This window comes from Lissotriton helveticus, chromosome 1_1 (genome assembly GCF_964261635.1).
Source record: "Lissotriton helveticus chromosome 1_1, aLisHel1.1, whole genome shotgun sequence".
In the NCBI taxonomy this organism is placed as follows: Eukaryota; Metazoa; Chordata; class Amphibia; order Caudata; family Salamandridae; genus Lissotriton; species Lissotriton helveticus.
In genome coordinates, this window is record NC_136057.1 from 1947886330 (window position 1) to 1947903336 (window position 17007).

Here is a 17007-nt window from a genome sequence, read left to right on the forward strand (position 1 = left end):
CTCTGTACACTACCTAGGTATAATAATTCGTGGGGTAACAAATTACAACTAATGATTCGTGTATCTTGCAGCAGAGCTACAGGTGGCAGATAGACCCAGGGGAGAGGGGTTCTCATTGACAAAGACATAGCTATCTCTCTTTGTCGTCTTAATAGTGTGAAGCTGGCCTTGGTGGGAGAATTTTGATAATTTTGTCCATTGTTTGCAACGAGATATACAATCTTATGCTCGTGTTTCGAATATTTGAATAAAATACCGAAAGTCAGGCATTAATAAATAAGAAGGGCTAATAATTAACTTTTGTGGTTAGAGGGATAGCCTTGCATTGGATATATATTAGCTACCCATCCTTTGCGAGTACATTTCGCAATTTCAAAATGGCGCCTCTAGTTTTACACGAATAAAGCGCTTTGTGGATGCCATCTTCGCGCTGTAAATATTGCAACATGAAAAACATTTTTGTGCAACACGAATATACAGACATTCCCCCTTGTTGGTTAATCAATGTGAAGTTGGCCCAAGTTGGACCATTTTGACAATTGATGTTTTCTGTTCAAAACACGATGTACAATTCAGGGGCACGGTTTCTGTATGTTGGTAGTATATAATGAAAGTCTTATAGTAACAAATAGCAGGGTCGGTAAAAAACATCTACATAGTTAGGAAGGGTTATGCGTTATTTATTTTCTATGTAACCTCACGGATGAAAATACAGCATCTATTAACTATCTATTCGCTTTACCACTTCAAAATGGCGCTCCTAGATTGACACTAATAGAGCCCTTTTGCGGAAGCCATCTGTTTGCTAAACCGTCCGTTTTCTATGTTGAACAGTACATGTGATCAACAATTTCGCGCCAAACAAATTGGATTTAAATGCCGATAGGCGTCGGGGCCAAAATGCTGGCGTTTCTCGAGTGAATACTGGACTATGGACTGACGAACTAGCAGATAAGGTAAGGGGAGCATAGCGCATACACGAATGAGACATAGTGGTTATAAGCTAAGAAAGGGGATGGAGGGCACTAGGTGACACGATAAACGGAGATTAATGATAATAAAAATTTGGAGGCACATCATGCGAAAATACGATGCACCTTCTTAGTAGGTGATAGCCTTTTTGATATGGAGAGAGCTAGTTACGCGACCCTCAGCAATCAAAATAGAGAATAATGTTAAGAATGTGACTGGATAAACGGAGTTTCACGTGAATAATACAATGGAGGTACACCATGCCGAAATATGACATATCCGCGCTTCAGGTTATGTCTTCTCAATAAGGAGAGGTGAAGTGGTATAAGAATGCAGAATAAAATAGAAGCTGCCCCATTGGTGTTGAAAATTTGTTTTTAGAAAAAACGTTGTGGCTGTTTGAGCGAGGAGAAATGGACATTGAACAAAACATGCAAATCGTTTCCTCTTTTTCAGGAAAACTCTAAATAAAGGGGAAATCTTCCCTTCCTTTACCAAGACATTGTGATGAAGAGAGATAGGAAAACGAAGTCATATCGTTTTACAAGTTAAAGGTCGGTGTTTAATTGCCTCATATCCGGGTTTCGTTTTAAGTCCTGTAAATCATAATACTCTGGCCCGATACTAATTGTCTCATGTATATATTTTAGAAACAGAAGTGGTTGAAGATATATACTTAGAAACTGGTACATCGAAAGTCCCCTCGAGAATAGCCCTGACTACATGACTACGTGCATGTCAATTTGGTAAGATCATACACCCTAACTGTTGGATTGTTATAAACTTTGTGTAGATGAATGCCCCTGAGAAATTATTTATTTCCATTATAGGAGCGGAGTGAGAAATTTGGTACTCCGGGAAAAACAACGTGATTCTTTATCACATTAATTATGGAGTAAGTAGTGTCTCCGAATAGATATAGCTCTGTAATTAAGCCAATACTTAAAAAACGAACTGTTTAGCTGTACCCCTGAAATAATATCCCCTATTAAACAACAGAGGCCTAGGAATGTATTACTACAGTTGGTGTATATCCTATGTAGGGTGACATGGTAGGGATAATTTATTCCTGTCTCCACTTACGAATGGATGTGCGAATTCACTCTAAAGTAATGGTGCTTTTTAGCAAGCAGAAGTGCATGCTGATTCTAATCAAGTCAACAAAAACTGCAAAAGATGTATGTTGTGTATGACTGTCCCCCCCTGTTTTTAAAGTTTTTTTAGTGATCAATGACACATACAATAAGTTGTGCAACAAACTTTGTTTGTTATTACAGATATCCTGTTCCCACCTAAAAAACAGAAAGGGATTCTGTGGAGGTCCTGAGGAAGGTGGTACAAGCCCACCGAAACGCGCGTCGACCTGGCGTGTGATCCCATATAATACTCTGTGGTTACTCAGTCAGAGTTTGTTCTCTCTGTTAGCCTTCCAGTGTAATAGGAATAGCTGGTTGTTTGAATGTTTGTATGTGAGGGTATGAATGTGAGAGTGATGGATGTGATTTAGGTGTGGATATCTAAGGTTTTCATGAATTTGGAAAAACAGTGGTATTGGATAAAATAATACAAATGTATTTTGATGATGAAATAACTGTTTTTATATGTATATAATTTGTTTGAAATAATATAATGACTTAGAGAAATAAGAAATCATGATGTATAAAAAAGAAGAAAAAAGTGTATTATATATAAAAAAAAGTTTTTGTGATATAATTATGAAAAAATAAATAAAATTTGATAAATGTAAAGCACACTTGTTGTCAATACATGGTGCAGGACAGGTCATTCCTAGTATGAACCTAGGTTTATGGTAAAATTGAGACAGCCACAAGGGAAATCTTTATTCATTGGTGCAAGAGTTTATGCAATTTATGAACTGACTCAACAAGGCTGGGAGTAAATGCGTACTGTGAGCAGGAGAAGCTAAAACCAATATAAACAAGTTCCTAATCTTTACCTGTGCTGCAATGCTGCTAACATCTAATCTAAACATTAGAAAAGTCATGAGGTCTGATTCCAGAGAAGCCATGGATCCAAATCTGGTATGATTGAAACACACACGCGAATGTGCATGTATACTTGCTACGTTTTCCATAATTCTTGTTACATTTCTCATCATTTTGAATTTGCTTCATCATGTGTATTTTGAAAATACTAAACCTCTTTCTGCTCCTAAATCTTCATTAGGAAATAATAACAATGGACTAAGCATGTTAGATGATAAAGCTTTACATTTAGATTAGTCTACTAGTAATTTCTCATTGAATGTTTTTTTACCAAACTTCTGTTTGAGTATGTCGATACCATGGATGCCCGAAACTGTTATATGTGTTTGCAGTTACCCACTTCAGTTTCAGAAGGAGTCACATACCATCATCTGCCTGCTACTAACTAGTTCGTTTTATTGCAAAGGACAGTTTCAATATTATTATTCTAACTATGACCTAGTCTTTTCTGAAGTGCCCATTAAAAACACTTAAATTCTGTGCCTGACACACAAACTGTTTAAATGATGCGAGACTTTTTCAAACCCACTCAAAGCCTGAGCATTGCAAATGATGCATAACGAAACACTATAGCATGCCTTTTGCACAGAGTAGAAAAGGAATGTATTGATTCAATCAAAGACAGACATAGAAATATCACGGGTAAAGTCGCAAATCACACGAAAACTCCACTATGGGCTCTCAAAGAACCTGAACTTAAATAGACCGGAACACAAGCTGTGATTGCATTAGACTGGCAACATAAAGGAAAGCTAAGCATATCATGACATGAAACTGAATATAATAATAACTTTATGAATGCTGCATATTGTCAGTAAAAGTAGCATTTATCAGGGGTATTCAGCATATGAGCATATTATAAACTTCCCATATCTGGAAACCAATAGAATGTATGAGACAAAGAATCGTAACAAGAAAAAAGTGTCGCCTTGGCCACAGAGCTTGCGGCTACATCAAATGAATCATTTACCCAGCCTGATGTGTGTGTACTGAGAAAGTACGTTAACCTACATATGTGCCTTAATGCCTACATCTTTACTATGGAAATGCACCTGCTCCTTAATGTGTGCTGCTACCGTTTACTAATCAAATGTTGATTTGTATTTGTGCTTGCTTGAAGAGCACGAGAAACACGTCTCCATCTTGCTATCACGATTACACATTGCACATTTCTGCTGAACCATTCTAGCAAACTGTAACCTCGTTCTGAAGTTGGGACATCAAAGAAAGGCTTTAGAAAACTGTATGTCAGCTCCTGGTGGTGGCACATGCATCGTTGCGGTCAAGGTCTTCTCTCATTCTTCCCACGAGAAACGATTGGCACCTCCTCATTATTGCCTATCTAAAGGTTTTGGTTTATCATGAGTTCTCGTTTCCATTCCCTTGCATTGAGAATACGTCTATAAATAGTGCACCAAATTGTATGTATTTTAGCATTACATACCAAGTGTCTCTGTTTACATTTACTCAACGATAAAAGGACAGAAAGAGCACAGTGTCTGGCTCTTACGACCTACCACCGTTTTGACAAAAGGCTAAGAACACCTTAATGAATAAAGAATAAGAAGTCCCCTGGGTCTGGTCAGGAGCTCCAAACTCATAGGGACACTGCCAATGATCATTATGTAATGAAGTTTAGAGACAGGTACAAATAAATAACTTGGAGAGATAACTCCTGAAAGCCATATGAAAGAAACAAAATGTAACAAAGTACTGTTTAACCAGTGAGTCTATTCTAAGAAATGAAGGGCCATGAGTAATAAATAGTTTTACAATGGGAATGACTGTGATTTGCAAAATTGGAAAGTTGTTAATGCATTTCTGACTTGCAGTGTGCACCTTGCAACTCAATGCGGAAGGACAAAGGGAAAAGAAAAGAGGACCTCTCTATCTGAATTGCAGTGCAATATATCATGGTCCTGTGACTGCAACTGTGATTGCAAACCAGTGATACTGACAATTAGAAAAGTGGCAGATTTCACTTTGTGAATGTAAGCTGTCACATTCAGGGGTGAAGACAGGGTTCCAGAGAATCACAGCAAGCTCCCCCCATGCCTTTTACAGAAAGCTTAATTTATTTATTTGGGGCTGCACCTGTCTCTTAAAGGAACAGGGCCTGAAATCATAAAGAAAGTTGTCACTCTGCAAAGGCAAGAATCAACAGCGATTCCTCGATTATGGTAAAGGAGCATCCTCCCCAATGCTGTAAGTGCGGGAAATGTAAAAAAAGAAATGGTGATAAAATATTGTTATTAGCATTTTATTTTTCACGCAGCCAGTCTGAGATGAGTGCAAGGGTGGGGAAGGGCAGGGCAAGGCCATCGCTGCTGAATGGCAGCATCAGGAAGGACTGGTGGCGACTCCAGTTTAAAGCGTGCATTTCACCTTAGTTGGCTTTCTTGCGCCAGCCAGTTTGACAGGCACATTAAAAACCTCTGTGGAGCACTGGCCTCCTGTGTCTGTGGGAGTGCTGAGCCAGCCCACTTCAGCCAGTCCTGGTGCTTTTCTCATGCTGGTTAATATTATCAGCATCGTGGGACCAGCATCTGGATTAGTTAGGGGAGCTGACAATGGGACTCTGTGCTGCCTTGGAGCCACAGACTGCTGGACTGGAGGTCTATACGAGGCAGTGGGTAAGTACACTATTTCATTTGTATTTAAAATTGATTTTTTACTTCCAGGCAGTGTGAGAAACTCGCACTGCCTTTGCTTCAAACTCAACTCCACACCTCTCAATCGTGGCCCATCATAAACACTGTTTATAAAGGTGCACTGCTGAGAGATTAGTTGGTTTCTCACAGCGCCTCTAAGTAGGTCAAAATATTCATCCCAACACTTTCAAATAGAAACAGCTGCCTCTGCAATAGGTTTGTACATCCATCACTGGTCAAAATGAAGGTCGGGTTGAAAAGAAGTTGGTATAACAGACCCTGGGGTGCCTATTGATCAACTTGTTATGCAGTGCAGCGTAGCAAGTCACCTTGCTGCACTGCACTGCATGACAGGGAAAGGTAGCAGGCAACTTCCTGCACAAAAACAATCCCGAGACGCCAATTCCTAATGCAGCACACAGAGAAAGTGATGGGTAGATTACATAACCCCTTGACTGCTTGAATGCCAGCCCACCTGCCCACCCCCCATCAGGTGCTGAGCCCTTTTTGATGTTTGGATAATTCAAGCTTAAGCCTTCATATCTTTTTTTCTAAGTAGTAGTCCATTCTGTGTCATCAGTGATGTCACTGACCGTGTCATGAGTGATGTAATATGTGAGGCCATAAGCAGTGCATTGCGGGGGCGCGAGCTATAGTTAACACAGCTTACTGTAATGGCTGAATTTCTCACTTAATATATATATATAAATGGATGGATAGATAGATAGGTGGATAGATAGATAGATAGATAGACAGACAGACAGACAGACAGACAGACAGACAGATAGATATGTACAGTTAAAGCTCCATAATCAATCTTTTTTGCACTCAAATTGTTCGACCTGATCTTGTCACTGGAAACTGGGAACTGTCACTCTTAATGTTCAGGATCTGCGTTAATGGTGTAGGGACAACAGCAGTCACAGAGGCCTCAGAACCAGCCTCTCTGCTTGAATATCTAGATCTGATGAGAAATAATTCAAATGCCAAAAATAGGAAGAATCTTTGGGGATAGACTTCCCAGGGTGCTGGGCAGTCACCATGTGTCTCTTTGTAGAGACTACCGTAGAAGGTTCTACATCAAATGGAACATCCATTTTTCTTCTTTGTATTTGGCTTGTAAGCATGCAATCTCCTTTTTTAAAGACAAGAATCTTTGCATGTCGTGTTTTGTCAGCGTGCACTTTCATCTTCTGTTTGTGAACCATGACCTTCTCGCGAGTTGCGTTCTCGCTTTTCTCTCTTTGGTTGGTCCATTGAGATAACTTGGTTGATATTTCTCTCCCAAACATCAATGTTGCAGGGCTTTCACCTGTTGCTGAATGAGATGTTGAATGAGAAGCTCTGAATGTAGAGTTTAACACAGTCTTTAAATCAAGCTTCTCGAGAGTAGCACACTTCACTGCTTTCTTTAGTGTACTCATAAAGTGTTCAACAAGCTCATTGGCCTGTGGTCACAGAGGCATTCTCTTTTGATGCTTTACATTCAGATGCTCTGAAAAGTCTTTGAACTCTTGACTGTTGTAAGGCAGGCCATTGTCTGATTTCACTATTGCTGGAACACCCCATGTCGCAATATGCAATGCAGTCTCTCAATAACTTGTTCTTGAGTGGTAGATGAGAGATCTTCAATTAATGGAAATCGTGAGTATTCATCCATAGTCACCATCAGGTGAGGTCCATTGTCGATTGGAGTGAAAAAGCCAATGGCTACTCTCTTGCAGGCATGCTTCTGGAGTTCTGACCTGTTTAAGGTGTGGTGAGTAGTTTTTGTAGGAAGACAGTTGCATTGATGAAAGGCCTTTAATTCCATTTTAACCCTCTCATCGAGATAGGGTAACCACACTTGGTCTCAGAGAGCTAATTTTGTTGTGGTGATTCCACAATCTCCTTCATGAGCCACTTATTTTCTGTCCCAGGCTTTCCAGAATCAGTATTCTCGACCCTTGCAGTATAACTCCTTTCTGATAGTTCATCTTTGAAAGTTTTGTTTTTTTGATATTCAACATCACTGTTGATGTTCCGCGACTGATTTTTAATTATATCCTTCAACTTTACCAAGTAAATATAAGCTTCAGCCTTCTTGGATGGAGTACCATGACAATGTATAGGCATTCTGGGAAAATAGTCAGGACGGTCCTGATCCTTCCTTGGACGATGCACAATGAAATCATTTTATTCTTGTAATCATAGTCCTCAATGTTCAATGTGAGGAGGCATATTGCCCTTTGAATTACCAAATATAATCTGTAAAGCTTGAGGATCAGTTACCATTGTAAAGACGTTCCATATAGGAGGACATGGAAAGATTCACAAACCCACACCATGGCTAAACGTTCTTTTTCATATTGTAAATAAGCACATTCTGTTCAGGACAAACGTCTACTTGCTTATGCCACAAAATGCCTTTTGAGTGCACAGAAAAAAGGCAACAAGTTTTTCACAACAGCGTTGCCTATGCAAATGGTTGAAAGTCCAACACTCTGGGAGATGTTTCTATTTACTTGATGAAATGTGACAACCCCTGCTAATGTGTGATTTTAGGAGTCTGGATATTGAGATAAAGCTGTTACTCTTACAGCTTAGAAAGTTAGGTACTGGTACATTTTATATGTGTCACAAATTGCAAATAAATGTGTATGTGTATGCTTTGTTATTTATAATTTAAGTTTATGTTCTACAGTAATAAGGATAAGCTGTGAGTTCCTAAGGTTCACTGGATAACAAATGGATGTTATCCAATGTATATGATTGTCATATGCAAAATGTCTAAAGGAAAAAGTTGAAAAATTATCATATATAGATACTGTGGTCTTGATAATTACATTTCATGATCAGAAACTATTGATTTATTGTGGTGGTTAAATAACTTCAGACAAGGTACATTGTTGTTTGTTTACTTTTAGAAAGTTGGCATTTTCCGGCTCTTAGCCCCGTGTGCCTGCAAGCTGCCCCTGATTCATATCTGGGGAGGATGACAACTGAGCTTTGTGTATTCTCCCTAGACAGAAACACACAATGGAAGCTTAGGTGTTATGTTATGTTATGTTATGTTATGTTATGTTATATATGGGTCTTATATAGCGCAACGGCTACTCCAAAGGAGTGTCCCGGCGCTTTTGTGCTCCAGACCCAGAAAAGAGACTAAGAAACATAACAACAGACGAGTTAAAACAAAGGATGAAAGACAGTAGAGCTCTAATCAGAGAATAACCAAGTCTTGAGACCCTTCCTAAAGGCCAACAGATTGGATGTGGACCGTAGAGACAAGGGCAGGGAATTCCACAGCTGAGGGGCCAAGAATCTAAAAGACCGCCCTCCCAGGCGTGTCCTCTTTATGCGTGGAACTGCAGCCAGTGCTAAGGACTCCGATCTTAAGGATCGCGTCGGCCGGTAAAAGGCCATCCTTTTCTGTAGGTATTTTGCACCCGTGGCGTGCAATGCCTTGTGGGCTAATGTCAAAGCCTTGAACATTATCCTCTTCCGAATGGGAAGCCAATGTAGGGATTGCAGCAGATTTGAGGCACTGGCTCGACGATGCAAGCCGAAAATAGCTCGTGCTGCCGCGTTCTGGGTCACCTGCAAACGCTGTAGAAGGTATTCTTGGAGACCCAGATACAGAACATTAGCATAATCCAATCTGGATCCAATGAGGGCCTGCACAATTATTCTCCGGTGTTCCTGGGACAAGAGAGGGAAAAACTTTCGAAGCATCCGGAGAATGCCGAAGCAGGTTCCTGTAAGGGTGGCCACCTGGGAATTGAGCGTAAGCCCGTTGTCGATTTTGATTCCCAGGTTCTTAGCCCAAATGGAGGCCTGAGCCGGTGGGAACAGGTCGACAGGCCACCAATCATGCCAGTCCGGTTCCAGGGGACATCCAAAGAAAAGTATCTCTGATTTATCCGAGTTGCACTTGAGGCTGTTCAGATGGAACCAATTAAAAACAGCCCCAAGGCACTCACGGATACTTTCCCCATCGAATTCTTCGCTCTTACGGCAGGTGAAGAGAAGCTGGGTGTCGTCAGCGTATGAAACGATCTGGGCCCTGTAGGACTCCACCAAAGTCGCCAGAGGGGTCATGAGGATGTTGAATAAAGTCGGGCTCAATACTGAGCCCTGAGGAACTCCGACTCCCAATGGCGGCATTTCGCCAGATCCAGAAGGGGCCCAGACCGTTTGACGGCGATTGGCTAAGAAGGAACAAAACCAGTTGAGCACCGTCCCCCCAAGACCGATGTCATGAAGTCTTATGAGGAGATCCTCATGGGGGACGGTGTCAAAAGCCGCCGACAGATATAACATGACTAACATCACCCTACCTCCCTCATCCAGCACCTCCTTTACGATCTCTGAGACTTTCAACAGCGCCGTCTCGGTACTTAAGTTGGATCGAAAGCCCGATTGAGACGCGTGGAGAAGCTCATTAGACTCCAGGAAGTTGGAAAGCACGCTATGAACGTGCTTCTCCAGGATTTTAGTCAGTGCTGGAAGGAGCGAAATTGGCCGATAGTTGGACGGGACTTCTGGGGCAAGATTGGGCTTTTTGAGGAGAGGAATCACCATAGCCTGTTTCCAGGAAGGTGGCAGAACTCCCTGACTCAATGAGAGGTTAAGAATAGGATTAGCTAATGGGTTGACAACATCTGCCATTCTGGCTAAAAATTTTGCCGGGCAGGGATCACATGGTGAGCCAGATTTCAGGTTCCTCATCAAAGCTAAAGATGAAGCAATTGAAAGAGGCGGGAAGTCCAAAAGAGCCGGACCAGAGGTAGGTTGGTGAGCTATCTCATTAGACAGGATCGGATGGTCAGCTGTCGATCTCGGAGAGAAGGACTCCTGAATCTGTCTAATTTTGGACGTAAAAAAATTGGCAATAGTGTCCACCCAGTTCTCATCAGAAGCCTCCTGATCTGAGATCGAACGTGAGGTAGTAAATTCTTGTACGATCAAAAAGATTTCCTTACAGGAGTTAGCTGCTTCCTCAATTTTTTTTGCAAAATAGCACTTCTTAGCCTGTACAATTAAAGCACGATAAGCTTTCATCATGGATTTGTAGATCTGTTTTGCCTCACCGTCATATTGGGCCCTCCATGCACGTTCAGCGACTTTGCATTGTCTGCGGAGTTGGGCGACATCTGCCGTGAACCAGGGGGCCGAGGACCGTTTGGTGTCGGATCTAGGAGGCTGTAGAGGGGCTAGCTCGTTCAATCTAGCTAAGAGCCAGGACAGTAGGGTCTCTAGATCAAACTCCAGATCCCCCGTGACGGAGAGAGGATGGTTCACCAGGGCCTGAGATAGCATATCGGGAGATACCTGATGATACGCCCTATAGTTCCTTCCCAGTTGCCTGGAGGCCCTGATAGATGGTTTCTCAGTGCCAGATATTTGAAAATGTGCAAGATGGTGGTCGGACCACAGTACAGGCACGAGTGCAGTAACCACAATTGGTGAGGTGGAGAAGACCTGATCCAATGTGTGGCCTTTATCATGGGTCGGGCCGGAGAGATAGGGAAGCAGTCCCAGGGCAGATGTAATATCTAGCAACTTCACGACATCCTGAGCCTGCTGATCTTCCATGTGGAGGTTAAAATCTCCCGCCAACAAACAGTGTTCCGATCTAAGAACTAGTATAGACAGGACCTGCTGTAGGTCCTCAAAGAAGGACCCCACAGGGCCTGGAGGCCGATATACTATAAGACCCTTCACAGTTTGTTGAGGTGATAGGGACAGGGTGAAGGCAAGGGATTCGGCACCCATGATGGTCTGCGTGGGCACAACGGCACACGTGAAAGATTTTTTTACAACAAGGGCAACTCCTCCCCCTCTTCCCTTAGCTCTATCTTGTCTATACATAATGTACTCAGATGGAATGGCAGCCACAATATCCGGGTGCGATGAATCATTAAGCCAGGTCTCAGTGAGCATAAGACAAGTGGGGTTGTTTATAGAGAGGAGATCAAAAATCTCCTGAGTATGTCTGTGAAGCGACCTAGTATTAAGGAGTAAGCAAGAATGTTTAATGCTGCACTCCTTCGCGTGGAAGGTGGTAGGGAGAGCACTGGTAAGACGCCACTTGCAGCCTGGACATTTATATTTGCCCCTGTAACGCCCAGGAAAAACTGAGTGACAGGAGACCTCCACAGAGCGCAAGGAGTGGAGCTCCTTAGATGTGTACGACAGCATATTGATGCAGGGAGAGGAGAAGTGGCGGCCAAGAGATCCTGCCACGCCTCACGCTGACGGGACGCTGACGGGCGCTGACGGGCAGGACTCTGGCGCGACTCCGGCGCAGATCCGGCGCGTCCGCAGTACGCGTCCGCTGCGCGGAGGGAAAGAAGAGTTTTATATGTGACATGATGGGCAATCCTTGGAGGATTGGAGGGAAGAGTTGGGCATCGCCTCACACTTATACCTGAATAGGCTGTGTCCTGTCCCCATACAAATGACTGCATATCTCCCTGTACAGAGTCTGGAGCCAGGGCAGAAAGGGAGGACCTGTATGCACTTCCAGGGCCCTTCTTTAATGTCTCCCCCACTTCAAAGGCACCACTGGGTATAAGAACTGGACCTCAGATCCTACCTGAACCTGTGGATGCTAAGCCTGGAAGAAGGACAGCTGTGCTGCTGAATGACTACCACTCTGCTGGTCTGCTGGTCTGCTGCTCTGGAAGAACTGTTTTCTTGCTGTGCTGCTGACCTGCTGTCCTCATGTTCTGGATAAGAATGACTGGACCTGCATCACTTGACCCTCAGTACACAGAGTATTTCCAAGGGCTAGTTGACTGGCCCACTGATCTGCCATCTCAGGGACATAAAAGACTTCCAACTATACTGGTTCTGCACCTAGATTCTGCCATCAGTGAGTCTGCGCTGCCAAGGGGTGCCACCCTAGTCCTGGACACTTGGAAGTGGGCCTAAGGTGCTAGCAGCAGGGAAACCCATGCACCCTCTCTCAAACCAGTGCATCAGCCAAGCTGTGTGGATCGGTAGCAGTGCATCAGCCATGTTGCGTGACCAGATCGGCCCAATGCATCATTTTCTGAAGCACCTCTGAGTGACGCTCTTCCTGGCTCAAGGTCCTCACATCTCCATTGGCAGCAGTTTTGGCGACGATGCTGAGAACTCCACATCACATCTCCTGAATTCTTCGCAGCTGAAGTATCACCACTGCTGCACAGATCAGGACCAGCACATTGCCGCCACTGCAAGGATCGACACTGATGCAATGCTTTGACACCAATGCATAACTTCATCTGCATCCCACATCCATTTCGTCAACAGGAACGTCAACACAACCCAAACTAAGGTACTTTTACTCAGCAGGCCAAACCTGGTCCCTGTAGCTGGCCTGTGCTCCATCATGGTCAGCCAGAACATTTGAATTTCACTGTCCAGGATGATTAGAAATCCCATTTTGTCGCTTTGTGCTTTTTGTCCTATTTTCACATAATACTTTAAAAAAGAATATCTCCAGTTTTACTAATTGTATTTTTGTTGTTTTGGTATCAAATAATTTTTTTTAATATAATCTATTTTTCATAGCTGGTTTGGAATTTTTCTTGTGTTGTGGTTTCACTGTATTACTGTTTATGTACTGCATATGTACTTTACACTTGCCTCTATGTTAAGCCTGACTGGTTGTGTGCCAAGCTACCCAGGTTTAAGCACAGGTTAAATTAATTACATTTTGTGGTTCACCGTGCAAGGGATTGGGGATGTTGCATGACCAGGGCTCACACCCCCAGTCAACCAACAGTCCAATTTCTCACAATAGGTCTCCAGGAAGTGTGGCCAATGATTACATGTACCACAATGATGGGAAGCAATGAAAGGAGCAAACTTCCAGTTAAACACCCTGAGGAAGTTGAAACCCTTCCTGCCAGTCAATGACTTCAAGATGGCTCTACAAGCTCTAGTTATACCTCGTGTGGACTATGGAAGTGCATCTCTGTGTGGCCTTCTTAAAGCTTCAACAGCTCCCCTTAGAGCCTCACTAAACGCAGCCGCAAGACTCATCACAGGCTCGAAAAGAAGCTCCCACATCACCCCTGACTTAAAATCGCTGAAGTGGCTCCCGTTGGAAGCGAAAATGTACTTTAAAAGTGCATGCATGACACATAAGGCCTTACACTACAATGCTCCCAGCTACCTCGCACAGAAATTGACAATCTCTGGTGGATTAAGATCCTCATGGAGTGCAGACAACCTACTACTGAAACCTGAAAGATTCAACAAGGAGAAGACATATAAACGATCCTGTTTGGGAATGGTGCCACAGGATTTGGAAGACTCTTCCACCAGAAATCAGATTAAATGTCTCCACTTTCTCTTTCCAAAAGGAAGTTAAAGTGATTCTCATGGCAAAATTCAACTGATTACAGACTAACGCTGAAGATGCATTAGTACCCTTTCTTATATTCCACCCGTATGCTTAAGACCCAACTAAACATTTTGTCACATGGACCAGATTTGTATCAACCTGATTTTCATGTTATGTACTCTACGTTTATTCTCTATTATGCTAGGCTAGACTTCCCCCTCATTTATTGTTATGTATACCCTGCGTGCTTTATTGAAAAGCGCTCTGATATCCGCAAGGATCTTGTCTGCGCTACATAAAACCTTCAAAATAAAATTAAAATAAACATAGGACTTTGCATTTCTTTCACAATCTCAAATGTTACATTTACATTTGAAGGTTGTATTTGCACATATAACATTATTATTGAGAAGCCTTGTGATGAGTGTCCTCCTTCAAATTCAGTTAGCTTAACAGAATAGAAGGACAGGTACACTAATTTAAAAATGAAAACCTGTTCAGGAAACTGGTTATAGGATTAAACATATCACTAAGTGGTGAATTTAAAAAACAATCAATAGTGGATGTGCTCCAGTTTGATCAATATTCTTATTAGGTTTAGACAACTTAAAACATGTTTTAAGAAGCAATACTTACTGTTGTCACACTCTGGATATTCCAGGTTCCCCCGGGTGCACTTCACTGTCATTATTTGATTTGGTTTCTTGGAGAAACCTGGTTTACATGCAAACTCTGCCATGTTTCCATCTTTAATTTCTGTATTTTCATTCATAAGTATAATGTTCTTTGGATCCATTTCTTTGGATGAGGGTGTGCACGATCCTGCAAACCAAAACATCAAATCTACTTATTATAATTTTCTTTTTTTGATACATTTTCATACCTCATCCCCTCATAATATCAGCTCCTTGGAATTGCTAAGAATCAACATTCAAATCTGAATCTTAATTCTGACTGAAAGAAGCCTCTTTTTAGGAATTGGCTATCACCAACTTTAGATCGCTGTTGGCAGACATATTGCTTCCAATCCATACCATATACATATACAGGGCTTTGTGTCAGTCCCTTCTTTATGATTGGATAGCTCTGTTATCTGTCTCTGTTGCCTGCTTTTTATTCAATATCTTTGGAAAAAAGATGGCACAAACATAGCACCGGGGAGATGTTTGTGCCATCCAGAAGCATTTTAGTCTCACAGAGTTCTGACTGGTTGAGTGGTACTCTTCCACTGCATATTTGTGGTAAATCTTATTTTCTACGGTGCATGCCATAGATGTGCACGTGTTTCTTTTCTCTCTCTTCATTTTTCCTTCCTTTCCTCCTCCACACCCCATCCCATGCCATGCGTTATTAATTTATTCACCTATTCAATTATTTTTACAAAGGCCCTACAGCTACAAAATGCTGCTGGGCTGCTTGTATCATTTAGATGGTTTTCATGCACAATTGTCTACTTACTTTTCATATAATGTAATTTGCCCCGCTGACATGCAGATTCACTATGTTATAACAGTACATTAAAAACAGCTACCATGATGCACATGTGTCCGTGCTTCTTGAAGCATGGTAGCTATTATGGAATATGTTCTCTTAAAAAAAATCATACACTATTACCTACCATGCACCTGCATGCTTCTTAATCCATGATCACATGTTGCTTCGCTGAAAGCATTGACAAAGCTAACAAATCAACTTTTTATAGCTTGGGCACATTGCCAATGCATATTAAGAAAGTATTCCCATGTAGCACCTGCATTTTTGTCTCAGCCATCAACCTACATTAACTTACAGCTCAGTTAATGATTTGGTATGGGTGACATTTTAAATACACTGGCAAAATTCATGAAATTTTCAAATTCCGCAGTTTGGTAAAACTTCTCAAAATCTCACATTTTACAATTATTTGTTCATTTTCTTAGGAAAGCTTGCACCTTCCAAAAAACAAATATCACAAGTAACTAGTGTGACTTGCTAGGAGATATTTTCAGTTTGCACCAGTCTCTGCAGCTTATATCTTGCAAAACTTATTTTACACAAAAAACCACTAAACATAACATAACATAATATATTTATGTAAATAAAGTGGTAATTGGCTTTTGTCATTTTACAGCTTGGCAAGGACAGTACTCTGCTAGTCCTATGCTTAAAAACTTTGCTGTAGAAATGGTAAAAGACTTTGTCCATTTCTATCTCGGCGTGGACACTGTGCTAATCCTATGCTTAGAAACTTTGATAGAAAAGCAGATATTTGAGGTGAGCAGATCTAGAGTGTCGCTGGTGTTGAGAGTGCTCTATACAGGAGCTACTTTCTACCTAAACTTGAGAACCACCCAGAGTTCTCTGCTTCTTTTTTGCATACTTTATTCGTCACTCTATGCCTGAAAGGGTATTTTTAGGTCTCGCCTGTCGATGCGCATGCGCATCGAGCAAGCGAGACTATAGGGGCTCATCCAGACTTTATCTAACTTGCAAGGAATCGTGGCGATTCCTTGCAGTGCCCGTGACTTTTAAGCTCAATGCGCATGTGCATTGAGCTTAAAAGCGCGTGCACATGCACCCAGCCGCCTACTCTCTCTCTCAGCCTTCCCACAACTCCGCCCCCTCACTACTTGATTGCACGGCCGCTAGGCCGTGCCTCCCCTACTCTCCTCCCCCCTCCTCCTCTCCTCCCATGCCTGCCTGCCTCAACTCTCCGCCTCCCGCCCCCTCCCCCTGCACGGCCGCTAGGCCGTGCCTCCCCTACTCTCCTCCCCCCTCCTCCTCTCCTCCCATGCCTGCCTGCCTCAACTCTCCGCCTCCCGCCCCCTCCCCCTAGTTTACAACGGATGCATGCAAACATGTTTTTTCAGATTGCAACGTTATTTTAATATTATATTATAATCTCTATATGTCATACTTACATGGGCAGGTAAATCCCCAGGAAGTACAGTGCCCGGTGGGTTAGTGTCCCTGAACGAAATGCCAACCGTACGGATATATAAACCGACTTCCTGGGTCGCAGGGCCGGACCCGGAGAGCGAAAATGTGTGTGGCTATGAGCCTGAGGACGCTGCTGGAA

At 42.5% G+C, this 17007-nt stretch overlaps 1 protein-coding gene across 4 annotated transcripts in view; it reads right to left on the reverse strand.

Moving 5' to 3' along the window:
* The window catches only part of LOC144755198 (coagulation factor XIII B chain-like), a 603405-nt gene that overhangs the window by 111552 nt on the left and 474846 nt on the right, over nt 1–17007 (reverse strand). For all 4 annotated transcript variants that reach the window (XM_078643896.1, XM_078643904.1, XM_078643888.1 and 1 more), the window contains one exon: nt 14586–14771. In XM_078643896.1, coding sequence (XP_078500022.1) covers nt 14586–14771 — 186 coding nt within the window. The remainder of the gene's footprint in view (nt 1–14585; nt 14772–17007) is intronic.